General features: G+C 53.3%; 1 protein-coding gene across 1 annotated transcript in view; it reads left to right on the forward strand.

The window, feature by feature from the left end:
• Positions 1–706: 706 nt before the first annotated feature.
• LOC128275003 (protein TANC2) overlaps positions 707–26,375 on the forward strand; it is an 86,772-nt gene continuing 61,103 nt past the window's right edge. The window contains exon 1 of the mRNA XM_053013370.1: positions 707–896. Within this exon, the coding sequence (XP_052869330.1) occupies positions 707–896 (190 nt within the window). The remainder of the gene's footprint in view (positions 897–26,375) is intronic.

The following is a 26,375-nucleotide window of genomic DNA, read 5'->3' on the forward strand; positions in this document are numbered from 1 at the left end:
CGATCGAGTCTGAGGCTGGTGCCGGTGTGTGTGTGTGTTGAATGTTGATCGTCTGCGCAGAAGCTCGGGGGTTCGTTAAATAATTAACACACCGGCAAGCGTGAGAGGCCACGTGAAGGAAACGTGTGTCTCGTTGGTGTGCTCTCCGGTCAAAACATAACCTCGAAAACTATCGTCCAACATCAAGACATCAGCCGCTCTCCCCCTTCCGTAACGAGGCGTGGAGACGGAACCGGCGATCTGTGTAGCCATCTTCGCCCGATAACGCTAACTATCGTGTGGCGACGTACAGTGAGTTACATTTCCACTGTGCGTTTTTTTTCGTACAAGAATTCGGAGTGCGTGCGTGTATCTGGGTGTGTGTGTGTGTGTGTGTATGTTGGTGCGTATGTTCCGCGTGTGTGAACCGGCTAAGGCAGGAAGTTGGCGTTGAGGGCAACGGCGAATACAAATAGTATTAAAAATTATTAATAATCCGATGGTCTAGTGGTTCCGCTGTTGTGGCGTTCGTGGTGAATGGTAACTTCCGCGTGTGTAGGGCACATTTTTGGCACACTTGAACGTGGCTGGTTGTGTCTTGTGGTGTGGCGGAAGCGAGAAAGATCAAGATCAAGATCAGCATCGGGCAGCGGATCGTATGTAGCGTGCCAATGAATTGGTCGCACGTATTCGCAGTTACTGAGACACGACACACGACGAGGACGACATGCCCATAAACATGACGACGGCCGCTGCGTCACCGGATGGCGCCAGCGGCAACAGTGCCACCGGCACCAGTGGCGGCCTGCGGAAGTCCCTCACGGCGGCCGGATCCGCCGGATACCCCGGTTCGTCCGCCAGTCCGAACGGTGTACGCTCCGGGCGCCCCGGAAGCGGCCTCAGCCTAAGCGTTCTAGGTAACAATTTCGCTCCGGTTGTGCTCTGTACCTTTGCTTAATAGTTTATTTAAGTTTGAAACATTTAAATCATACAAACAACCGTTCTATAAGTCGCGCTTCACAGCTTTGGTCAAACGGTATAATTTGAATGGCAAACTTTTGGGTTCATTCTGCTGTTTTTTCCCGCTTGCTTCAAATCGCACGACGCCTTTCTTCTTTTGCGCCTCCATTTTCCGATTCGCTGCTCCGAAAAGAAAGGGCAAATTTGGCGCGGCATTCGGGACTGCGCGTTCGAATTGGATTAAAATTATGCCTTTTAACGACGGCGAGCATGGATGCCGCAAACCTCAATCATCATCCGAAAAATTACGGACTCCCTCAAAAGCCACACGAGAAGAGACCGCCGACGGGTGGGACACGGTGGGAACCCCGGCGCAAAGTGATTCGATCTTACGTTATCTGCCTTCTCTGCATCCCTCTGCGCTCTGGGCTTATGGTTAATCGCTTTATTCAGACCCACGGGAAGAAAGTACCAGAAAGACTTTCGAAACGCATGAAGGCGATTTTTTTTATGTTTGCTCCACCACAATCCGGTGGCTCCGCCACAACCCGCGGGGGGTTTTTGAACCAGTTTTACAGAATATTGCTTAAGATCGTAATCTGGTACCGGATGTGCGCTGTCGGGTGCAGTCGAAAGTGCAAATCCAATCTTCGGGTGAGGAAGATTCTGGAAATTGATCCCAATTTCGCTGGACGGCCTTTTTGATGGTGCTGACCACAGCATCCGGTGGCTTACTGTTAAGCGTGCGCGTCAAAAAAAATGCACCACATTTCGAACGTGCATCAATACGTATGCAACGGTTCGCATCGGTGCCATCAAGCGTTGGCGCAAATTATGGTTCACATCAGTCCCCACCGCGGCCGAAAAAGGGAAAGGTGTGTGGCGAATGAAAAAGGTTAATTTTCCTTGGTCCGTGACTTTCTTTTCGCTCTTTTTTTGCAGCGCAGCAGCGGCAGTGGTTCGACCGGAAACACAAGATAAACCGACATTGGCGGCATTGGATTAATCCCGGCGTACACCGAAAAGTGTGGCAAATTACTAAATTTTTATGCTCATGTCCCGCAGCAACCGAACTGACCCCAGCTCGTCTGGACCGGGACCACTCCAGGCCGGGGCGGGGCCGTTCCAACGGTAGCTCTGGTTCCTGGTTGTTTTTATGTCTCAAATTAAGCATTCGTTGCGAAATCTGTCGGCGGCCACGTTCCGTTTTTTTTCGCTGGTCCCTGTTGAATGCGATTTTGACGACATTGACAAGTTAATGCTGTCATGAGTGGGCCACGTAAATCGGAGCCCAAAATTTTACGGTCCATAAAGTTTGTGTTATTGGTCGGTAATAATGGCGCTGTTTTCTTCTTGTTAAATGTACAGCAATAATGTAAAACAAACAAACCTAGCATTATTGTTGGATTACAAAGGCTCGAATGTTTCGAAGCGTTCACTTTGGATAACGATTTAATGATCATGGTCGTTATAGTGGAATAGTACTGTATTACGGTGAATAGTTAACGGCTACCTAAAAGTGGTCGAAAATGACCTTCTCAGACGCTTGCCAGGTCATTGCACACGACCCCGTGGGGCGTCGGACCCGCCAATTCTTCGCACGTTCTCTTGAGGCGTTAAACACGATGATGGACAACTGTATCGTTCCTGTGCCGTATGCCGGTTCGGCCCGTTCTACCGGACATGGTAATGCAGAGTAAAACGATTCTGGAATCGAGGCCCATGTCGAGGGCAGCGCGCGCGGAACCTATGTTCTGACTCTCGTCTACGTCTCTCGCTGCCGATTGCGTCGATAGTTATTGTTTGCACAACATTCACTCGAATGGTTAGTCAATATTGACACTGGCTTCTCGTGGTTCTCTCCACGACCACGGTTCTCCCTGGAACAGTTGCACGTCACGAGCAGCCGCGCTCCGACTGATCGAGATCACCGGCAGGGGCAAGCCGCAGAGCATCATCTCCGAAGACGCTGCTTTGTTTAGTAAAAGTTTGCGCGTTACACACGACGAAGGCCTCTTTGGCGGCAGGAAGGGGTCCCCGCCAGTTGGGAAGGTTTTTATTAGAGTCAACATGGGGCCGCAACCTGTCCCGATTTCCCCCCTTCCGTCTGCGGCGGTGTCTGTCTGGAGCGTTGTTTAGTTTTCCATCAATCATCACCGCCCGTCGGAGCTCGTCCGGAGGTTTGGGAATTCGTTTGGTCGGGTGGTGGTGCAATGTTTTGGGGCGACTAAGGGGGAAGGAACTAGACTTTTCCGACCATTTCGTGCTGCAGGGGGAATACTGCTCGTCAGGGAAGAAGAAGCAGGAAAAAACGGAATGTAATTAACTCTTTACGCATGTCAAATTCCGTTACTGATCGTCGAGTGTCCGGTCCGTCGGTGCCAGTCATGATTCCCGTTGTGCCGCCCGTCCCCCGGTCAGTGTCCGGGGACGTCAGTTGGCGTTCGGCGCTGGAAATTGCGGCCGCGGAGCGAGTAATTTTCTTCGTTGCATTCCCAAAATCCGGTCTAAGGGATTTAACGCAAAGCAAAAAAGAAACTCAGGAGATGTTATAAAAAGCCAATCCCGAACGACGAGCCCTTCGGTTTCAGTGCCTTTCAGGCTCGGCGGCTCTCGGACTTGATGGCGTGTTTAAATTCCCATTTTCGGTTGACTAGCAACCGGCCGGCCTTCGGAACTTCGGTTTTTTTATGATAGCCTAGGAGTCGCCGGTGGACCGGTACCGCGGCCAATCGGTAGCCGACCGATTCCCTTGCCCTTAATCCCTTGCTCTGTGCGGTGGCGAAGATTCTCTTGGAGATCGTAGAGCCCAAAGCGCCGTTAAATGCTGCTGTGAGTGGCGGCTCTGCCGGATGGTCTCGTTTGAGCAGTGTATTACGATGTGTAATTCGTTCGAATGGCCCCACCTAATCTGTGCCACCTGCTTCGCTACCCAGTTTGATCCGTTCTGAAGATGAAGTAAGCTTTAAATAATTTAAAACTTTCAGTTATGTGACCCAACGTGTGATAAATCATGTTTTGTGCAGAGCTGCCCAGTCATGGTTCCGATATGCATCAGAATGTGCATTAAAGGGTCGCTTTCTGGTTGCTCGTGAGTTCAACGGAAGTATTCGTTGCGCTTCGTTAAACGGCCGCAGCCGCCGGGTCTGGGGATTATTTTATTGAATTAAACTATTTTACATACAAAATAAACCCGGATCCGGGGCGGCACAAGCTTACGCGGAGGCCGGCTGAATTATTGTCCGTGCTTTAGCGCCGGCTAGTGTGGCCAGTACCGTATAATGGGCTCACTACTCCCGAACGCGCCCGTGTGCCGTTCATTATCCAAATCGCTCGCCTAATGAGTAATCCGATCTACGTCCGGAGGTTGTCCAATTACTGTACCGATCGCGCTCGCCGACACGGGAGCCACATGTGGCGCCATCGCCTAGTGCCGTGCGGCTTAAACTGAAATTCCACCACCGCAAACAGTGCGCCGTCCTGTGGCCTCGGTTTGCCGCGGCTCGGGAATCGAGGAGTGCGGACCGCCACACTCCTCTCGCACGCCGTTGCCGCGGTCTGTCAAAAGTTGCGCCTCCAAAGCCCCGATTGGTGATGGAAGATTTATCAAAGCCAATCGCGTGTACTCCCGACGGGAAGTTCGTCACTTGACGGCAAGTCTTTCGTTTCACGCATTTCTTTCGAGGGGGCGCCATTCCTGTGGCTGTCGCGGTTAGTTGTCATTTGATACAATAATCGTTTCCTTCTCCTCGTTCCTCTTTCATTCTCCGTCTCAGTTTGTCCCATTACTTGGCATGTTTCTATTATTTGCTCGCTTCGCTGAACGTGTTAAAACTCAAACGAAATGGAAATGTCGCCAGACATGTTGAGGTCGCAGTGGGTTGAGGGTTCGGGTTTTGTTTTGTTCCGCAGCGAGCTCCGCGCATCGGACCGCATCGTGGGCTCCTCATAAGTGCATAAACGGACGCGTTTTCGTGTAAATATACCTGCGCCGCACTCTCTGGCAGGCGCGTCGGTGGTGCGACACGACGTAGCGCACGGAGAATTATGCAAATGTGGACATTGTCTACATATTCCGGGAATCATTTAAAATATACGAAACCAAAATAAGATCCCAGACCAAGGCGAACACCGGCGTCGGGGATAGTTGGCTCCCACCGGGTTGGCCCTTAAATCGGTTCACCGGAGCACCGGCAGACAAACACGAGGGCCCTGTTTTCGTTTAAAATTTCCCAGCTGTCCCCTGTTCGGGGTTCGACGTCGGTGCGCCATCCGCCATCGTCTGACCAATTGTAACATGAGAGCAGCCCTACGTGAGCCGGGTCGGTTGGTAGGCAGCCTAGGCGGTCGTGTGTGGTTACTTCTTAACCTTGACTTTATGATTAGTTTTGCCGTTGGGAAAATTTCACTCTACGGCCGATTCGGCGATAGTCAGCATATTTGGTGCCACGAACTGTACCTGTTGCTTGCGCGAGGGGCGAAGGAACTATAAATTAAAACTAGCGACATACAAACCTACTAACACCTCCTAATTTTATGATGAGCGTCACTTTGGCCAGTCTTTAAATGTTCAGCCTAATTTTATGGTCCACGCTGGCCATTTTTATGTGGTTGATAATTGAATTGGAAATCAACCCGCCTAACCGTGCCGCGCTCGGTCGCTGATGTAGTTATAATTTATGCTGATGATAGTGCAAATGTTGTCCTTCTCGCGCATGGTGAGTGAGACATAAAATGTGGCCTCTGTCGGTCGGTTCGTTTCAAAAGCCTTCGACTCCGGAGCTCTACAGGAAAGATTGCTTGAACTCTAGCCATAGTTCTTTCTCAATCTCTCGCGCTCTCTCTCTTTCGTGGTGATTACAAACGCGTAACGGGACGACGGTCAGCAGGATAACAAACGCCCGAAAACACTCTTTGACGAGTCTATTGTGGTGGCTATCGATAGCCCCCAAACCGAACGCGCGCCCATTAGCCGATGAACAAGACGCTATTGAGAGGCTCAGGGAATTTGCATCAGAAATCATCATGATAAATATCCAAGCGAAAAAGGAACAAGACGGACGCACCTCATGTTGCTCATAAATTATTCCGTTGGCCGCCGGGGCCGAACAAAGAAGCCTCTGCTCTCCACGGCTCCACGGTCTTTTGTGGTGGTGGTGCTGTGGCTGAAGAAACTCTTCGAGAGTTCTGGCCATTACGCGCAGACGCAGCAAAGAAAGAACACCTAGAGGGACCGGACCGGAAACTTCTCGGCGCAAAGTTATTGGTTTCGATAGTTTCGATAATTTTCGCCGCTCTCACCGCTTCACTCGAGAAGGGGGTTCAGGGTCTTGGGATCGCACCACACAGTCCGGCCGTTGGCGCTGAATTCATCTAAATTTATTAAAATATCATTAGCCCATTCACGGCGGCGCGGTGACTGTGACGGACTTTGGTGTTGTGCAGCACTGGCCCATTCATGCTCCGAGGGTGTGTTTTTTTCGGGTGGGGACCACTGTTGGTGAACACATCTCCGGAGTGCCGAGAAGACCCCGTCCGACACGCCGATCCTATTGGTGTTTGCAAAGTGTGGAAGCTTTACAGATTTTTACTGGTCGGAAACGTAGTGGCAGTTGTGGAAAGCCAAGTGCCGCAAAACGCTGAGTCAACTCTGCGCAAACATGGCGCATCATTCGGGCGTCCGCGTTGAACGGTTGATTTGAGTTCTCCACAAAAAACTACAAATCTCAACGGCGTCAAAAAAGCCATCGGTGACGAACCGCGGACCAACCGATCCAAATCCAACGAAACTGAACCCGCTTCCCAATATTGGCATTTCCACTTTCGAATGGCCAGCGCTCACGGTGCTACTACTGCCTGTGCCGCTTGAACGGTTTTCTGGAATTCGCTTCGTACGGTGAGGTTAAGGAGTTTCCAAAATCATAGTTTTTACTCGCCCTCTTCAATCTCTTCATCGAAAGAAGAAACCCTTAACGAAGGGTCTTCGTTGCAGTGGCCGGGCCGGGAATCGAGCGAAACCTTGAAAATGCATTCGATATATTCGACGCCAACCATACCCGCGCCGGCGACACCATCGTGAGAGCGATCGAGGTTGTTGCTGGCCACCGGTCCCGAGCCGGAACGAACGGTTGATTGCTGTGAGGCCGCATGACTTGAAGAAGCCCAACCCTGACGGTGTTCGATGACACCGACTGACGATGACGCCACATGAGTCGCGCGTTTGGAAGCGTCCTTCTTTCTCTTCATTAAGAAAATTTGAAGGCGACAGACCTCGGGTGGTCAAAAGTGTGCAAATGGTTGCTTGATTATATATTAGCCCCTTTTCGTTGGCGTGTACGATGACCGAAGGGTCCATCGAAGAACTCAACTGACGCTGACGCAGGCCAATGTAAACAGCGGGCTCCTCGGTGATACCGTTGGAGCAGTAGTTCGTGATGTACATTAATCACCGCACCGTAATCGCAGCCGCTTTCGGTGCCTCAGCGCGCCGGCCGTTTTGAAGAGTGCGCTTATCAACGATCCATCTGACAACGGCACTTTTGTCCAACGCTCTCTCTGGGGTAAATGCTAAACTTTCTCCACCCGCGTCGACCCCGGCCGGAGGGAGCCCAGGATCCGAGCAGCCAAGCAGGATGCTCTGACTCTGGCTGGCTCCGCCGGAACCGGTTGCTGCCTTCGATTGCCATTTTTAGACAGACCAGCTAGACGGTGGGGTGGGGACGCAACTGCAGCCAAATGGCAGCATGAAGTAACAGCACCAGCAGCAGCAAGTTCATGTCCATTCGCGGACTTGTCTCGGCGACTGACTCAGAGTGCAACGGCGGTTGACGCCAACCGCACCGCACAGCCGCTTGCCGAGCGTTCTCGCGTGAGTGGTCGTTCCCGTCGGCTCAGCGCCGTTGCAGAAACCAGTCGTCGAGTGGAGAAAGAAGAAGACCAGAACGCGCTCGGAACGACCAGTCCGCGACCGGTGGATGTGGTCAGTCCGTGCGAGAAACAACGAAAAGTTCCAAGCAAAAAGAACAGTCCGGGCTCGGCGAGGCTAGGCGTAAAATTGCTATGAAATTAAAACCTAAATCACAACACGCTATCATCGCCGTTCGGTCTGCGGCCCGGACCATTACCTCAAACGGGGGGAACAGCTCCTCGTCTGGGGACAGAACTGTGGCCCTCCGAACTTCGAGGTCTTGGGTCCGTCCGCGGAGTCGTTTGCCGTTCTACTCTGTGTCCGTGTTGACTTTTGCTGTGGAGCACAGCTGGACCAAAGCGGAGGACCCACGTATAAGGCAGACATCGTGAAGTAAATTAAAGTTGCATGTGCACACGCGCACAGATAATGGTTCTCCGGTGCCTCCTGTGGCATTCTGGATGCTCACCGATGTTCTGATCTCGGACACACATTCACCTGGTGGCGACCTTTTGCCAGACGATCACTTCCACGGGATGATCCAAGACTCAGAAAACCTGTGTTGGTCTGAGCTGTCTGGCTTCGCGGGCTTGACCGTGGGACATGGTCCGACGCTTTGCCAAAAATCCAAAACTTCCCGTAGCTGGCACGAACTCGCTGGACGAACTTGGCAGAGCTGGCAGCTCTTGCTGTGCGGATCTTCCCCACACACACCAGGGCAACATTGTGTGGCCGATGGGGGCCCAGGGGAATGATTTATTTGCCTACTGGCCCCGCAGGGGGAATGATTGACGCGTGTGGTGTGCGATGGTCAGGCTCAGATGCTGATAATATGCGCGGACGTAGACAACGCCGCACCGTGGCTTATCACACTATGCGCGCGCGCGCGTCAGATTGTACACGGCTGTCAGAGTGCGCTTGAAAGGAAGCCTCAGAGCCGGCAGAGAAAGGAAGCTTTCTTCCCGCCTGGCGCTGGTTTTAAAATGGCGGCCGACCGGTCCAAGACGGGGTATCGTTTACCGGTCCCGACGAAGATGTGCGCCGGCGGCCGGCGTCCGGATTGAGTGAGTCGTCAGGGTCTGCAGACGTCTAACTGACGGCTCGCTAGATGGCGGCCACGATGATGTTATTCACCCGTTCCGACGCTGTCGGACCAGCATTGTTCCTGGACCTAGACTCGCTTGGTGAAGGCCAACAAATGATTCAATTATCTTCCGATGAAGCGCCCTCTGGCGGACGGGAAGTCTGGACTTCGTCTGCGGCCATGGGAAAAGGTTGCCGGGGTCACTTACGGTGTACGGTGCGTGAAAGCGCTTAGACTAATACGCGGTGTACGGTGTATCAGCGATCATCGGTGACCAACGCTAGGCGGAACTCAATCGCCACAATTCGAGTCGCATGTCGCCCGAAACCCAGGACGACGGCCGCTGTGGACGAGTTCCCCCGGAAGAGTTTAATGTGACTTGATTTATGGCTGGACACTACTAAGCTTGGGGCTGTGCTCATCGCCATCGCCCGCCGCGTCTGATCGTTAAAGGCCTGTGGCGATGAGCAGCGATGGTAGCAGCGCCCCCAGCAGGGTAATGGACTTCCATTGACAACTGAGCGCTGCACCGTGAGGGGGTTGTGGACGCCTAGCCAATTTGCACGCGCACCACCACAGCTCCCCATCGGGGCCTTCGGCGCGATGGCGGCCTCTGGCATATTGGCAGAGCCCACGCGCGGGGTCCAGATTATTAACGGTTGGGAGTGTAGCCAATTCGTAGGCTTTAATAAAACCAGTCCCGCTAGAATCCCGTGCTGGGGATATTCGTGCGGCGTAGTCTATTGACCTTTCGGGGCGCCGCCGTTGTTGCGGATGTTGCGTCCTCAAGATCTTGCTGAGGATCGCGATTTGCGATATTTTTCACTAACTTTCTTCTGTGCCTTCAGTAAAGTAGCGCTCTCAGGTCGCGGAGTGAAGACCTGAAACAGAGGCGCGAAACTATTATGACCTGACGAGTGAGTGTTCCCCCTCTTTGCTGACCACCAAAACCGTATGGAAATGGGGAGCCATTTTCATAAAAGCACTCCCAATCCGGCTCCGTGAAATGGGCCTCCACAGCATTATTTAAACGGCGGACAACTGGACCGATTCAGGTGCGAGTAACAATCGTAGGATTCATGTGTTCCAGCACACCGCGCGTCGTGGCCGCGTCTTCCTAGTTGGAGTTTTATGGCGCTCTCACTCAACGGGAACGTCCCACCTGCTGCTTTGGTTGCTTCTTCTTTCGGAATGCTGCTGCTGCTGCCGTTGTGGATAGTGATTTATGGGGAAAATCGAACGCTCTCGTCGCGGTGTGTGACTCGTCGTGCGCCTGCGCGTAATCCGAGACACCTCCTAGCCCAGCCCGGCCCGGTCATTAATCTCTGCGGCCTGCGTCCGTGTTTGACCATGGCGCGAGTGCCATCTGCTCAGTGGTGTCCGGTGTCAGGCTGGAGGTCTCCTATCCCACCGCCAACGGATTGAAGGTGTCATCGGTTTAATTGGCTTTCGAATGGAAGGTGTTCCGATTGGGCCGGGCGCGACACCTACTTTTGACAGCAGCCCACTGTCTGGGCGTAGCGCGTAATGGGGCCTTCGCTTACCGTGCGCCAGAATCGGTCGCGGTGTTGGGTGTCTAGGCTAGGGATGTGGGATTCATTCAAATTTTCAAACGCTGTTGGCAAATATTTGTAGTCCAAATGCCAACCGGTGGCAGATCTGAGTCGGCGAACCTAGCGAGGCAGGTCCAATTGCCCGCCGCAAAAAAACGTTAACCTGTCCTGTGATACTCGACCGGATCTTGTTGGCAGGGCCGCTACCGATACCCATCGCTGGCAATCGGCGCTGACTTTCGCCCACCGATTTCCGTTCGGATGCCGAATGGGGCAAACAACTCTGGGGCGATGCTGCAAACATCGCTTACTGACTCCCGGGTGACTTCACCTTCGGTTGTGACGGTCCCCGGGGGGACTGGGGGTCTGTTCCATTGAGTAAACCAATAGACACAGGTAGCATGGTGAGTGGTACGCATGAGAGGTCCACGGTCTGGTCGTATGGTGGACTGTTTGCAGAGTGGAGATCCAGCCGTCACTCGGCGTGGGTCCGTCTGCGTGTGGAGTGCAAAGCCCCAGCGCCCAACCCTACCTAACTGTGTTTGCCGTCCGTCCACGCAATGCTTCGTCGGGCAACAACTCGTCACCGGCGGCCGAGAATCGCCTGCCACGCCGGCTCAGGAAACCGGAGGCTGACTGTAGGGGTATTTCCGTTCCGTTTTTATCCGTACACCGCCCGGTCGCTGTTTGTTGTTGTTTCGCGTTTTGACCATGTGTGTTTTCGCGCAGGTCCCCTCCCCCCCAACCGCCCAACCGATCCGTGCGGGGTCCATTCATGACGTGTTTCGGTGTCGCCCGCCGCCGAATCGTTCGACTTTTCATTCATAAAATCGTTTACAACCCCGTTGCGTTGCGGGAAGTGTCGCGTGTTGGCGGATGGCGAATTAGCGGCACAGAAAGTCGAGTCGCTAAATGGCCCGGTCCTGGTGGTGGAGAGGTCCGAGCCTGGCTGGTTTAATACGCCTGCGCACGGCCTCGAATCGGGGGTTCGTTCGTTGCCGACTCACCCATCCCATCCGTATCGTGATCCTGGGCCCGTGCGCGCGTCCCAGATGCACATGCTCCGTGGCAGCGCGTCGCGGTGACGATCACCGATCCGGGGCGGGGCGGGGAGGTGGTACTCCTAGAAGACGACAGAGACACACTGGCAATCGTTTAATTTATGCATCCGATCGGCTCGTGGTGTTCGCCGATCGCAGCCAATGCCATCGCAGAGGCGTCGCAGAGGTGCTTGGTGGCGGGTCAGAACCGGGACCCAGGGCGCCGCTCACTGGAGCGCACGCGAAGGTGGTGGGTGGTCATCCGGTGGTCCCCGTCCGATCCGTGTCGAGCCGGCCGGTTGCAGCGGCAAAAACAGCATAATCGATGTATCGTTCGGACCCGGAGCGTGTGTAGCCGAGTGACCTCGAAGATAGCTGCAGAAAAGGGAGCGACAAACTACCTCCAAACTCCCACTGCCCAAACACACACAAACACATGAGCGCGCAGACACGCATCGGTGACAGATCGGTCGGGGCTCGGGTATCGGATGACGCACCGCGGCAAGAAAGTGAAGATTGTGCAACGATCGGGTCTTTTACCGAGAAGGAAGCGAACGACGAGGCGGTGCCGTCTGGCCGGCCGGATGTTGGTTGCGAAATCGGTGCCAGATGACCAGATTTGGCGATCGCGCTGAAGGGATCACGCCGAAGGGATCACGCTGATTGACAAAACGACGACGACATCGACGACGAAGAGCGATGATTTATGGTGACCGACGACCAGATCGTTTCTTTCCCTGTTTTCTTTTGTGAGTCATCGATGTTGAGGTTATGGTTTGGCGCGCAATATGGCGAAATGAGGTTGTCGAGTGGATAGCGGCCATCAAGAACTCATCCCAAAAAATGGGTACACGTTTCGTTGAAGGCCATTAAATTATACATCGCAAAGCGTATTATTTTTAATTGGGGTTTCTGTTGACCGGGGCCTACCTTTATGTTGAACCATAAAGCAAAGGACCATTCAATTTAATTATTTGATATGCCATATCGCAACACACCACTATATGCTGCGCGGCGTGGCGGGCACCGTCGTGATGTCTGCTTAATAACAGCTTCCCATTTCCGGTATAACCTGTATGGAACGCAGCACAGAACGATGGGCTTCGTGATGCACCTAATTGCAGCATTGCGGCGCGCCGGTAATCGGTGGCGTGCGAGCTACGAACTTCGTTTATGAGCCCAATCATGGGGTCCCCGTGGGTCTTATCGATGTTTGCTTTACCGCGAACCCCTCAGAAAACCCTGTCTGCAGTAGGCTGCAGCAGAATAATGATGCACTGCGCAGCACAATCGACACCCCGGGCCCGGGAATTGGTTAATTAGACTATCAGCGAAACATTACCACTCCTGGGCTGGGCTCCTGGTCTGGCCTGGCCATTTGGTTGCACCGGCGAGGAGGTGGGCCGCACCAGGGACACGAGCGTTTTATGTCTTAATCCACGCATGGAAGCGAAATAAAATATCACTATTAAATAGTACCACCGGTTTTGGGATGTGGTGTGTTTATGGACGGCCACCTTACCCGAGGGTACCCGGGGCGGAGTGAACGGTTAAACACTTTATGGCCCGCACCCACGAGCCCGGGTGGAACCGGCACACGGGAGCGTGTTTATGGTCAGAGTTGTGTCTTCGGCGGCGTACTGACTGACCCGGAAGATGCTGGCCTTCGGTGCTTGCGGCGCGCGCGCAAAATATTTGCAATAAATTCACGAACCCCAGAATAATGCCGCAAGCACCGATACGGATTACGACTACTACACCTTCGGTTGGCCTTCGGCCAATGCGATGACATATGCGTTTGCCGTGCGAGCTCCTGACATCGGTTTTACTACCACCTACGGGCTGCCGATGGCCTTGAGGCCGGTATTATCCTTCTCCTGGCCGATGTTATGCAGATGCGAAATTAATTTCTAGGCCCCACTTGGGGGTGACGTGAGTTACTACCTTTTCACTCGCCCGATCGATGAGCTCCGCAAGGTCCGGCTGTGGGTTTTCCGGGTTCTAAATGATGCTCTTGATGTGTTCTTCCCTAAACCCCTTGGCGGTGTACTACTTGAGCTTCTTGGGAAAGGCCCGAATGATGGCAATGATGATCCTGATGGGAGCCTCGAGCTGCTGGGTGACAAGAGCTCATCAACGCGCTAATGTGCAGCCTCGTTGGCTTCAAACTGCGGGTCAGAGATCAATCACGGACTCACGGCAGGCCCAATCACACATTATCGAAAGAGACTTTAACGACTCTGGCGGCAACGAACCCGAGTGGGGAGGCCTCCAAGTCGCTTCAGATTCGACACCACCGCGCGCCAGCTTCGGCCACAGATCGGGCTTCGTGGCGGCGATCGAGCAATCTATCAAATCGTTCACAGGCCCCGTCACCACCCCACCGCGGTGGCAACCCTCCCTGCAAGCCAGTCTGTTATTAAGGTTAATTAGAAAATAAACACATCGACAGAACGGTACGGCGGCGATCGGGCGCACTGATGTGCCGTGTGTTGGCCCCGCCATATACCCGTGAGCGTGAAACAATTTCCGTTCCAAAACTCATTTGGTTGGGGCAAGGCAGTGCAGTGTGCTGCTTTTTTCTTCTTATTTTGATTTTGGTCCTGCCCCGGGGGGGCTGCGCCGGCGGCGGGGATGCAATTTCCTGATCGCATCGAGTTGCACCGAGCGAGAGCGAATCGGTGCACCGATCGGATCGCGGCGTGAACCGGCGTGGCTTTGGCAACCTAACGCTCTGCGCGCTCTCTTACGCAACGAGTCGTCGGTGGGTTTTGCATTCTTAATGCGACCGCGGACCCCGATGCCAGAGTGTCTGGCAAAACCCGCAGCCAGCGCAGCCCGGTCAACCGTAGCCGGTAGCGATGAATTAATTAAACTTCCTTGCCGAGCCTAATCGGCCGGTGCACGGCGGGCGGGGTGTGGAAACTAATTTATCTGTCTGCTGCTCCCTGCGGTATTGGTTGCGTCGAAGGAAATTAGCAGCGTTTCGCCGATGGTTGGCGGTGACACAACAGCGAAAGTGATAAGAACGGGTGTATCAAGTGATATCAGCCTTACGCAATGTGATGCTGATTTTAAGGACCCGCGCAAGGCTTCCGTGTGCAGACTTTGGGGCGGATCCCGTTCCTTCCATTCACTAACGCGACTTTTAAATGTCGCCCCTAATGCGCATTGTAAAATTTTATTTTTAGTTTTACTGGCTCAGTCCGGTTGGGGTCTCTCTCTCTCTCTCTCTCTGTCGATTTTAAGCACCCCTTAGCTTGGCCCCAGGGTATTTTGGTTTCCGAAAAAGGCCACACGCCGAGTGTCGCACCAAGGTGAAGTGCTGTTGATCGTTGTTGTACCTCGGCGGTGGTAGTTTGGAGCTGGAGTATCCGAAAAAAACTGCCGTATGTGATCTTCAATCAAAAAAATACTAAAACAAGTTCGCCATTTAACCAGCACTCGGAGCGAAGAGTGTTTTTAATCACTCTCCTGCCGAGAGTACGAGCTACCTGTGTTTCGGTTGGCTTCGCCGAAGGAATGGAGCCTTGGGAGGAACGGAGTCTGTCAGTTTTTGTTTTTCCTTCCACCCCTAGCTGACCAAAACAGCGCACCATTCGGGTGGGCCACCCAAAACCAAAGGTGTGGTCGACACACACCGAGGTTCGGAAGAGGTTAAGAAAATAAACCCTTGCCACGAAACACATCTGGTGGCAAGCTTCTTCGGAGCAAAGCCACACGCAAATGTCTTCATAAGCCAAAGCCCTCCGGGAGTAGATGAAGCGATTGCGTGCACAGATACACTCATAAATCGCGGCCCCGGGGTCCCCGGGAAGATCAAGATTTTCGGACTCTGCGCACCGGAGCAACCGGGCGCAGGTTCTACCGGAACGCCATTGTTACACGTTACGCTGTGTGGACCGCGTGGACCCACCGAAATGGGTGGTGGGTTGTGTGGGGCTTAGAGTCCACGGGCTGGTGGCCAGTGTATTGTTTTGTGTTATCTGATGAAATGAAGACATTATTTGTACGATCCGCGGTTCCGTCCCGATCGATGGCCGCTGAATTGCGTGCGTAGAGTGTGTAATGCCGGTATTTACTTATTGTTGCGTGAAAGTAAACCCAGCTCCGCCCGGCCCGTTTGATGGCCCTTGATTGGGGGCAATAAAGTGGTTTTCGGAGGCCGCGGGCCCATTCATGTTCGGTTGAATATTGTTAACGGATTACAACGGGACCTGTCATCAGATAATCCATCGGGTCAGCTGCGAAATGTAAAGCGATGCTTCCACCGCAAACCCTGCAGCATATGGGTGAGCCGAGACTGGGTGCAAAAACGGTGGGACGTTTCGAGAATGATGATAAGGAAATGGTTCACCGGCCGAGACTGGCCGGGGCGCGCACGATCGTACCCGTCGTGACATGTTCCGCACCGGAATGCGCAAAATACCGTACCAGCCGTTTGCATATTTCTCAGGCAAATTCCTCAAGAATTCGCTCACCTCGCGCCGTAATTATTCATCTCCCGTTCGTCGGCCATGTGTCACGATTTCGTTGCCGGTTTCCGTTGCGTTGATACTGGCCTCGGACTGACCCGTCTGGCGAGTTCGTTCCATTTCTCTCTCTCTCTCTCTCTACCACGGCCCCGATAACAGATTGTGTGCTGTTGATCGCGCAGGCTCGCTGAGATGGGAGAGAAACAAACCGAGCCCGGCCCGCGACCGGTCCGGACGATAATCCTCCGATTCGCGCGGCCGCATGACTGGAACATGTGTTTCGCAAATGGTTGCGTTGTGTGCAAAAACGCGCACGGAACCAAGTCCGGCCAACCAAGCCAAGATGGACCAGAGTGAATGCCGCGGAAACGCAGCGGAGAACGCAAAAAAAACGATCGCCAAATTCCTGTCTTCGATGTTTGATGAATCATTCCGTTCTATTTTTTTTATTTTGCTCCGGCCTTTTTGACTGGACATTATTCGACGGGGACGGGTTGCCCAGACGGCTTCTGGTTTTGAAAACGTGTTTCGGTGTTTTTCGCTTTTTTCGCTGCTACTCGTCATGTTTCGTTGGCGTCGCCCCGACGCTTGTTTTTCGGCGGGACACGGCCACGGTTTCACTATAAATAGCATCGGACCTATTGTGATCAACTTCCGAAACGGCGCGGATGTTGGTGTGTTAAAAAGGTGCACCGCGCCAACGAAAACATCTTTTTGAAGTAACCGAACGTTGGTCCGCTGGATGCCGCTGCTTCGGTTGCTACTTCCGGCAGCAGCACCGCCGTCGGGCCGACCGACGGTCCTTGGAAATCAACAAATTCCTCCGACCATTTCCTGAATCCTTGCGGCGCGCTAGGGACCCGGCGTTTTAATGGTCCGGATCCGTGGGGCCACCATTTTCGCTTTCTCGGGAATGCACAGCCTCAGGGCCCGTTGCCAGGGCCGAACGGGTGTGTGCGATTCGAGGTTCATTCGGGCCGAGATCCTGTCGTTTCCCACGATCCCGACATATTGAACTCTTTTTTTTCTCGGCCTCGGCGTTCGTTTCGTGGTGGTGCAACGAAAACGCATGTCAGGGAGCGCAGATTATGTCTTTTGGGCCGGTTTGGGCTGGGAAACTGGTGCTGCTGACGCTTGGTGTGGCCGCCTGCGAAGGAACATTTTTATGTCGTTGTTTTATGCCGGCTGTAATTTCGCTTCTCCGTTCTCACGTCCGCTCCCGGCGGGCCCCTCTCAGGATGGGTTTGCTTTGGTTGATTTAAATGCTTAGCTACATAATGTTGTTCTCCTTCGTTTTTCATTCTTTCGCTATGCTTTAAGGGGCACTGGCTTCGATGTTTTTCGTTTCGGGCATGGTGGTTTTTTTCCGTGCTCTTGTTTTGGCACGTTGACGTTCTCTCGGTTACGCTGCGCGGCGGCGTGGCTACTTGATGCATTTTTGTTCGCTGCCTGCCATTCTTTGTCTTTTGCGGCTGGAGCAGCAGCGTCAGCCCGGTTGTTGTGACAAGCGCGCAACCATGACGACGCAACGATGGGGCCTCTTCATGCCGATGACGACGCACGATGCTGGACGCAGATGGGACGCCGCGACAGGAATCACCGATGGCCGGATTCTTCCTCCGGTTCGTCGCTTACGGTCGTAAAGTCTTTCGTTGGTTTCTTCTCGCGTTCGAAGAAGCGCACTCATCCGAGAGCGGACCGATTTAGCCTCAGGAAAAGTCGTTAAAATGTCGATGGATGGAGCTTCGCTTTTGACGGTCATGACCACACGGTGGTCGAGTCTGCTGCGCGCTGCAAGAAAGTAAAAGTGGCCACCGAAAAAAAGGGTGGTCCAAGGGGTCCAAGAACGCAGGGGCGGCTAGCATGTGTGATGAGAATCCGAAATCGTTCGCGTGTGTTTTACTGACGTCGTTTTTGTTTTGTTTCTCTCTTGTCGTATCTCTTTTCAGGTGAGTTTCTTCCACATCACGGCACTAATTGTGAAGACGTTCGAGCGGTTCGCGGCGGTGCTGGCAAATGTGAGACGCTGGCGGCTTCCTTCGACGCTTGCATACTTTCTCGGACCGGGGCTGGAATTCTATTGTTGTGTCTTTTATCGCTACAAGTTTTCGAAGGGGGTATAATTACACGAATAGAGCATTAAAAATAATTATCATCCATCGCCGTCGCGCGTTCGTTAGGAATGCCTCGTGCGACGGCTGTGGCCGAATTAAGGTATGGAACGATTTGGGAAGCTTTTTGGTCAATCTAATGGTAAAAAAATTAGGTATTGGACCACCGTAAATTGTGGTTGAGTCTGTATGCGCCACATAAAGTCGTGATTGTGCGGAATCGTTTGGCCGGGGCGCTCTTTTATGTTTCAAGTCTTGTTTCTTCTGTCAGGAGCGGTCAGGACTTACGGCTTACGCGGTAGCCGGTAGTCCGTCTAGTAGATATCGCGCTTATCCGCTTGCGCTTTGGCGCAAGGATTTCTCAACATGCGGAATCAATTCCGTTCGCATTACCATTATGCAGGGCATTACGATTCGCCGCGCGCGATCGTGAGTGGTGCAAAGTAAAGAACATAACGACATCCACACATCCATCTCCCGCCTTAAGCCCAAGATCATGCGGCTCGAAGTCCACATGCACACTCGGACCTGCTCGAGGCTGCGTTGTAAAAAAAAATAGAGTCCGTGCACCGAGCCAGCCACAGCCATGATTAGCCGGGCCGAGTGAACCCAAGAACCTCTAAGGTCTGGTCCGGATAAATGTTCTGTGATTGTGTCGGTGGTACCGAGTGCCGCGCCCTACCGATGCTCGAGGGTTCGGGGGCCCCGGTCATCCATCCAGCCAGCCAGCCAGCCAACCGGCCAGCGCGAAGGTTAAAACATAAAACACAAACGACTTAACCCCCGCGCCACCGGCCCATTACGCGGCGCACGAGGGCTCGGTTTGTTTGCCGTTTGCTCAACGCAAGTGTGTCTCGGAGGGGATGATAGTGGAGCAGTCCAGGTTGGCACGCCAAACCACCGGGGAACGGCCACATGAGCGGTCCACCAGAGGGCGGCGTAAAAAGAAGGCATAAATAAATGGAAACATAGGTCCGTGCGCGCGCGCGGCCGCCCGCTATCTGGCACTCGGCGCATGTAAAGGAAGGTAAATAAAGTGGATAGGATTTATATCGCTCAAGATTAGAGATAATACGTCCACTACTTCGGCGGCACCAACTACACGCCGCGCAGCGGTCCCTTTTTTGTGGCCTTCCGCTGTGGCCGTCCGGCATTCGGTCCGGCTAGAACAACCTCGAAGGTGAATCAAAGCTCGGAGGAGCTCAGGCGGTTCGGCTCGACAAAGGCATCGCTTGATTTGTTTCCAGTCGCTGCCATTTCGCTGTGTGCAGAAGCGGCAGAGCGCACGCCATTTGCATTCGTTGTCGCACCCCGTTGGTTATTAAAAGCATTATTTATAGGGCCGTTTCGTCGACGCAGGAAATGAGCCTCCCGCCAGGCGCAGTAGTAACGTGCAGAAGGAAGACCAACCTTGCGTCGCCTTATCGCCCGCTAATGGGACGAAAGGCGCGGAGAGTGCCGTCGGGAGCGGGATAGTGTGAACTTCATAGGGACACAGCAAACAGCTGCACCGTAATCGTTCTAGATCTGGCCCCGATAGAGCGGACCTTCCGATGATGGTCGATGATAATTATGACGTGTCAAAAGGTCGCTGCTCCAATTGCGGTGTAAATCTTCATCTGGAAGGGCTCGACAGCACCAGCACCGTCGGGCCCTCGGGAGTCAATTAAAATGATCGGCGCAAAATGTAGTTGTGTAGGGTTTTGTTTTGTGAAATATTGTAACGCGGAGATCACAGTGCCGTGTGCCCCCTTGGTTTCGCATACAAGGTCCTCCGGCGTCAGTTAGAATGGAGCATCATTTGCCGTGGTCCGTGGTCCGTGTTCCCAGTAATGGATGTGTCGTCGTGCTGCCCCAGTGTGCCCCTGTGGCTTGGCGAAGGAAATACCATTTTAATGACGTTAATAACTGTTCCCCGACACACGGACGATATGTTCTCCTTGTTTCATTAGAATAATAGCCGCCGTGTAGTCGTCGGGTTCGGCAAAACAGTCTCGACTAGCAGTCGCTTGTCGTTAGGATTGCTCCTCCAGCCGGGATTTAGGTTCTTCCGAGGCTCGCGCGGTACAGTTATGAATGGTCGTTGTTTTATTTGAGCCCCCCGGGAGCGGCCGAACGTTTAGTATTACGAACGCGGACCCCAGAGGCAGTGGTAATGGTGCACAATCAACAAATGAGTTGTAATACGTTGCGGTACCGCTTGGCGGTGGCGACGGCAACGTCGCCATGTAATGGCTAATCATTTACTTGTGGCATAGAGGTAAATGTTTGTCCAAACAAATACGCCCAAAGGAAGCGTGCAAAGGAAGTACTACACGACGGAAGAAAAACATGGTGCTTCATAGACGGCTAGTTCTTGCTGGAGGGAGTTTTGGAGTGAAATTAAGTTTATTGGCCCTCGGTACTAGTGGACATGAGGGCCCAAGAAACCAGAAACATGGCCAATTCCTATAAAAACTCGGCAATACATAAGGTTGGGCCTTTTTAGGTTGCTACAACTCGCGCACAATGCCTTCTCACGGATAGAAAGAAGCGGAGAATCTTTCTCCGCTTCTTTTTATCGTCGTTACAGTGTCCGAAGTGAGGAATCCAGCATCCAGTTTCAGGTCAGCTTGTTACGGGTCTCTAACTGCCCTGTGGACGCCACACACTCAACCCACCCGAACCTACCGATGAAAGGCTACGGTCAAATGGAGACGGCCCTTCAGGTTTCGGTTCGCAGTTCAAGAGATCCCGGGAACGAAAGGCGATGAAGTAGCACGATTAGGGGAGAAATTATTACAAAATCCCACTTACTCTGTCTAGGTGTGCCCGGTCTGTTCGGAGGTCTAAAGAGAGCGATTCTCAGCATCGCCGGGAACGCATTTAAAGACGACAGCTTGTCACGGAGCAGCTCGCCTTGGCGGGCAGCGTCGGGGTTCGACCTGCTGTTGGTCGGTGCGTTAAGTTAGGTGATTTGTGTAGCTCCTTTTTTACCCTATACGCGCGCCGACCCTGTACGATGCGGTCGTTTCCGATAGAGATAAGAGAGCGGGAACACAGTGCACACACCGGCCACGGTCAGGGCGCAGGTTAATGTGTTGAAGAGCATTATGAAGCCGAAGCGGGCGGTTATGCTGATAAGATTGGGCCGCCGGGTCCGAAGCGTGATGCATCGCTAGAATCCAGTATCTAGAGCTGAAGGCGATGCTCGAAATGAAGTTTTTGACCAGCGCGGCGACCTGGGACCAGTAATGAATTCAATGGTCCCAAAGGGTTCCGCGCGCGTATCTTAAACGAAACCAACTAAGCCTGGTAATCAAATCTCAGACACACACACACTGAGACGAGTTTCTTTTAATGATTCCAAACAACAATTAACTTCCCTGGGTCGTTATTTAGAATCGGGTTTTTATAGGCCTTTAAGTCCTTCTCGTATCAGCTCCGACTTCTCCCGAAGGAAGCTATTCGTTTCGATAAAGCTCACCATTGTTCTCGCTTGCCGACCAGGGAATTTATCTAAATGCCCTTCCCATAAACGCCATCATGTAGCTGGGAGTCGTTGTACAACCAAAGTGCCTTGTAAACTCCTTCCCTCGACACCTTTTCTTCGGCCGTTTCGCTGTTGGCAGCGTTTCGCAACCGCGAACCCCGATTGGCGGCAATCTCGGTCTCGATTGATCTGCGGAGCGCGGGTTCGCGTTTTTGCATTCGAAAATAGACGAATTATCATTTTTTACCACCGACCGACCGTCATCCGATTGCTGTGGCAACCGATGGTGGCGACAATCGACCGCGAGCACCGCGCATTTAACGCCTATTAAAGGAATGACGGGTCACGGAAAAAAGAAACGCCTTGAACAAAACTCTTTGACAACACCACAAACACTTTCGTGGGTAGGGGAGGCCATGATCCGTTGCTGCGCTCTCGCTTACTAATCAAAAGAAACATTCGCCCCAAAAAGCGATGCCGCCAGGGAAGAGTGTGTCCTTCGGCGACGCTTGCTGCCGAAATGTCAAAATCGTTCGCCGAAACTGGCCGATCTGTCTATGGTCGGTCCCCAGGGTCGGTATCATTGACGATCGGCATTGCCTCCATCAGCACATCCAGCAACCAGCAACCACCGATCATCTTTACGTCGTGAACCTAGGGACTAGGTGACTACGGTGCTCCATGGTAACACGACTCAGACTCTGTTGGTCTGTGCCAGAAGATGATTCAACAACTTGAACGTCCGCCCCACCTGGACAGAGCCGCAATCTTCGCGCTGAACCCCGCAGCTCTGAAACCGTTTTCAGGTTCTCTCTCGTTGCCTAATGGCGGGATTGTAGGGATTGCAAAAACTTGTACCAAGACCGGGTACCAGAGAACTGCCAATAGACCGATAGCGATCGGCGAAAGATGATGTTATCTCTCCCCGCTTGACCGGTGACACGGTTTGGGCAGAGCCGAGCATGTCTCGGAGCTCCCAGAAGTCAATTGCGCAACGCGTCGGCCGTCGCCGTCGCGCGTTCGGAAAGATGAGGTCAAATAGATACTGCGCCGAGGTGGTGGCGCTGTTCGTGGTGCTTTACCCAAGCGGACATTCTACTATCTGCGCTAGTTGCGCCGCCAATTGTCGACATCGCAAACGTTGCCAAATGGTCGCCACAGAAGAGTACCACATCAGGATTTGGTCCCACACCCTCTCGCGGGACCGAGGCGAGGCGACAGTTTGGAACTGTGTTTACCGTTTGATAAACGCCACAAGGGCACGCATTGTGACCTGACCGTCACGGGTTTCCTGTGAGCTCTACTGCTTGCCTGCCTGTCTGTCTGTCTGTCTGTTTGATCATCAACCGCTCCGCTTGTTGTTCTGTTGACTTTGGCCGAAAGCCAGTTTTTGGCAACTACATTTTCGGCAAATAACAACATCCATCGCGTGCATTCGAATGCCATTTAATTATTGACCGAAGTGGGAGAAACAACTGAGACTCCACACGAAAGACGCGCTACCTCAGACATCATCTGGCAGGGCTACCGTGGCGTCGTCGTGGAGGTCAACGGAGGACTGGCCAAGGGTTAACTGTGTACAACCGTAACCGCGGCAACGCGGTGTCAAATGTTACCTTTGACAGATTTCCAAGCGGCGATTCGGGGTGCCCTCTGTGCTGTGCAGAGAGGCACCTCGTGGAGGCCCTGCCCTCGGCTACGCCGGTCCGGCTATGGGAAGGTGTGTAAGATGATGGATTTGCTGATGTCGAGGTCTCTGGCTGCGCGGTAGCGATAGAAGAAAAGGCAAACTGGCGAACAAAGTTAGTCCACAGAGTTTACTTGGACTCCGCCCCAAGGATGTGGCGCAATAGGGGTGCTTGGAAATGCTGTGGTCTTTTCTGAGCAAGATCCTATTTTTGCGATACACGATGGAGTGGACTTGATATATTGAGTGTACGGTCCGGTCCTTTACCAGACCATTAGTTCTCGATTGCCCACAATCCCTGACACGACTTCTACTGGCAATGTTGTGCCGAATTCTTCTGGTCCACGTCGCAATTGTGCTGTGCACGTAACTGAATCTGACGATCTCTCAATAGAACACTAACGAGTTTTAATTTGTACCAGCTTAGCTGATACCGATTTACTAGCCTTAGATTCAATTCAATTTGGAGCCCCCTTGGTTGCTTCTATTCTAACACCATTCAGCGAGCTCCATTGCGACTAATGCGATACAAACAGCGCCTACTGTGGAGAAAGGATTATGCTAATTATCCTGTAGCTCAGGTTAGGCTGGTGGTCTGTTCGTTGGGCTCCTCGCCATAACCTCGAAAGGCGCGACTACATTGGTTGACACGAGTTGTTGATTACACACACACACACACACACAGCGACTCGGCATTTAATGGCTACCGGGCACAGATTGTCGCTACACATTTTGGCTCGGGCATGGATTAGCAGAGGCCGACTGATCGAGAGAGAGGTCTTGTCTTGCGAATCGTGGTTTTTAATACCATTTATGGTAAGCGGGGTGACTGTTTGATGGACCGCTCGCGTTGATGATGATGACGATGGTGGCGGCAACGCGTTGGTGCGTCATGGTGGTGCATTAGTCGGTGGCCGAGAGAACCACACGCGATCGATCCACGCTTCGGATGCAGATCACCAGGTTCGGTCTGCTTTCCGGTGGTGCAAGAGCTCGAAATTTATTACTCAGCCCCGTCTGTTGCTGGTGCGTGTCCTGTCCAAGGTTCCACGCGGCGTGCGTTTGTCACTTCGCTAGCAAGCGCCAGAGCCCCATTAGGCACCGCGATCCGCGTTAGATTGCATTGGGCAATCTAAGGGGCACGATCTAGCTCGACTTTATCGGGCAGCCCGCGTTATCCTGCCAAAACGTCGCGCGTTCGTGCAGCTAATCTGATCGAATGACACCCCGAAAATGGAACCCTATTTTTGTTGGTTTACTGACCCTTTTCGGCGCGGCGCGATGTCCTTTTGCTGTCAGCGCGGTGCAACCTGTGCTGTCGTCGAGTCGACAGGACGGTAACGGGGCGAGCAATTTATGTCACTTCGTGCACGATAGATCAACGGCTTACAATTTCTCGGTGGACCCACCACCACGTGTGGTTTGCAACGTGGACATGTGTACGGTGACAAATCTCGGCGCCGACAAGTTGGAGAAATATTGTGTCCCTCTTGGGGATTAATTCTCCACGCGCGCCTCTATTCTGTGTTCGGTTAATAATCGTTTGAATAATGTTTGGACCGTTACTCGGGCCGCGGCTTTTGTTCGCTAATGGTGATGGATTTCTTCGTTACGTCACTCGACTCCACCAGAGCGCGGTGCTGGCCGTTTACTTTGGGACTTCAAAACTTCATCGCGCTCCGGGCCACCCCGAGCAGTAAACAGATATGGACCTCCCCATTGGCTTCACTGGCCGGAGCGCGGAACGAGGCCCCTGGAGGGCATTAGCTTTAATTGGATTGGTATGACAATCATTATGACGTGTGCGCCGCCGTAGTAGAACCTGTCGTCATCGCCCGCTACCCGGCGCAGGGTCCTCCGCACATGGACACCACACCGTGTGTATGCAAAACAACCCAAAACCAGACCCCGGGGTGGTTGGGTTGTTAAACTTGTTTCCCCGCCGTGTGTGATTACTGAACAATCTCGGTCGGTCGGTCGGTCGGTCGCAACTCTGGTCGGGGCCACCAGATAGAGGTGAAATTGGCAAACGATTGGCCACGCGTGCACGGGGGTGAAGGGGGGCATACACGGAGTCCAAACGGTAGCGTGTGTTGCGGTGGTAGTTCGCGTTTGGACGCCTCCGGGAGGGTGCGCCGTAGAAATAGATGAGACACATAAAAAAACATGTTAATTATATGCGGCTACCGTCGTTGGCTACCGGGCCGGCCGGCAGGTAATGGAGAGCCTCACGTACCACCACCACCATCGCTCCGGGCCGACTGCCGGTCCGTCCGGAGTCAAGTCCTAGGTTAGATTGGCGGTTGCCGTAAACTGTTTGCCGCTCCGTGTCCGATCGGCTCCAGGGCCGCCGTGGCTACACTGACTGACACTGACAGAAAAAGGGCCTAGCATCGGTACAACCGGTACAACCGCGCGAGCGAGTCCCCCGTTCGATCCGCCAAACCGGAGCGGCGATCCGGACGCGCCGTGTTTTGAAGTTTATGAGCTCATGCGCCGGTGTTACGGAGATCGCTGATGAGGGCCGCGCGGAAGATAGCACGGTGATTCGGAGTCCCGTCGGAGCCCAGTGCAACGGTGGCGCGGTGAGATGAGAGAGCTCACCTACGTGGCATGCATATTTGATTGTTAATTTATGCTCCACTCACCACGTGGCTGGCGGAAGATTTGTGGGATAAGCCCTAATGGCACACAATGGCCCACCAGCGGGACGGGTTTCCGCAGTCCTCCGAGCCCTGCGTAGAATTTATGCACAGCGCACGAAACTCAAGGATGTGTTTGTTTGTGTGGCACAAGAAACTACCTGTTTTTGTGGTCCAACTTGATTTGATGGGCTGTACCGCCAAGGGCTACCACGTAGCGTCGGTAGGCGACGGTTCGACCCTGGGTTCGATAAGGCTCCGCATCGGCGGCGGGTGTCGAAACTTTCCGGTTACTTCCCGCCGATGGCGATGTTTATGTTTCTGCGCGTTGCGCCCTAGAAATAACGCAAACATAGCCCGTCCGTCCGACCGATGGGTCGACCCTACAAAGAACGCCCGAGGGGTTATCAGCAGGCAACGCTCAATGAGCGATGCGTGAACCGCCATTCCATTCACAAAACCGCG

This window comes from Anopheles cruzii, chromosome 3 (assembly GCF_943734635.1).
Source record: "Anopheles cruzii chromosome 3, idAnoCruzAS_RS32_06, whole genome shotgun sequence".
NCBI classification, from domain to species: Eukaryota; Metazoa; Arthropoda; class Insecta; order Diptera; family Culicidae; genus Anopheles; species Anopheles cruzii.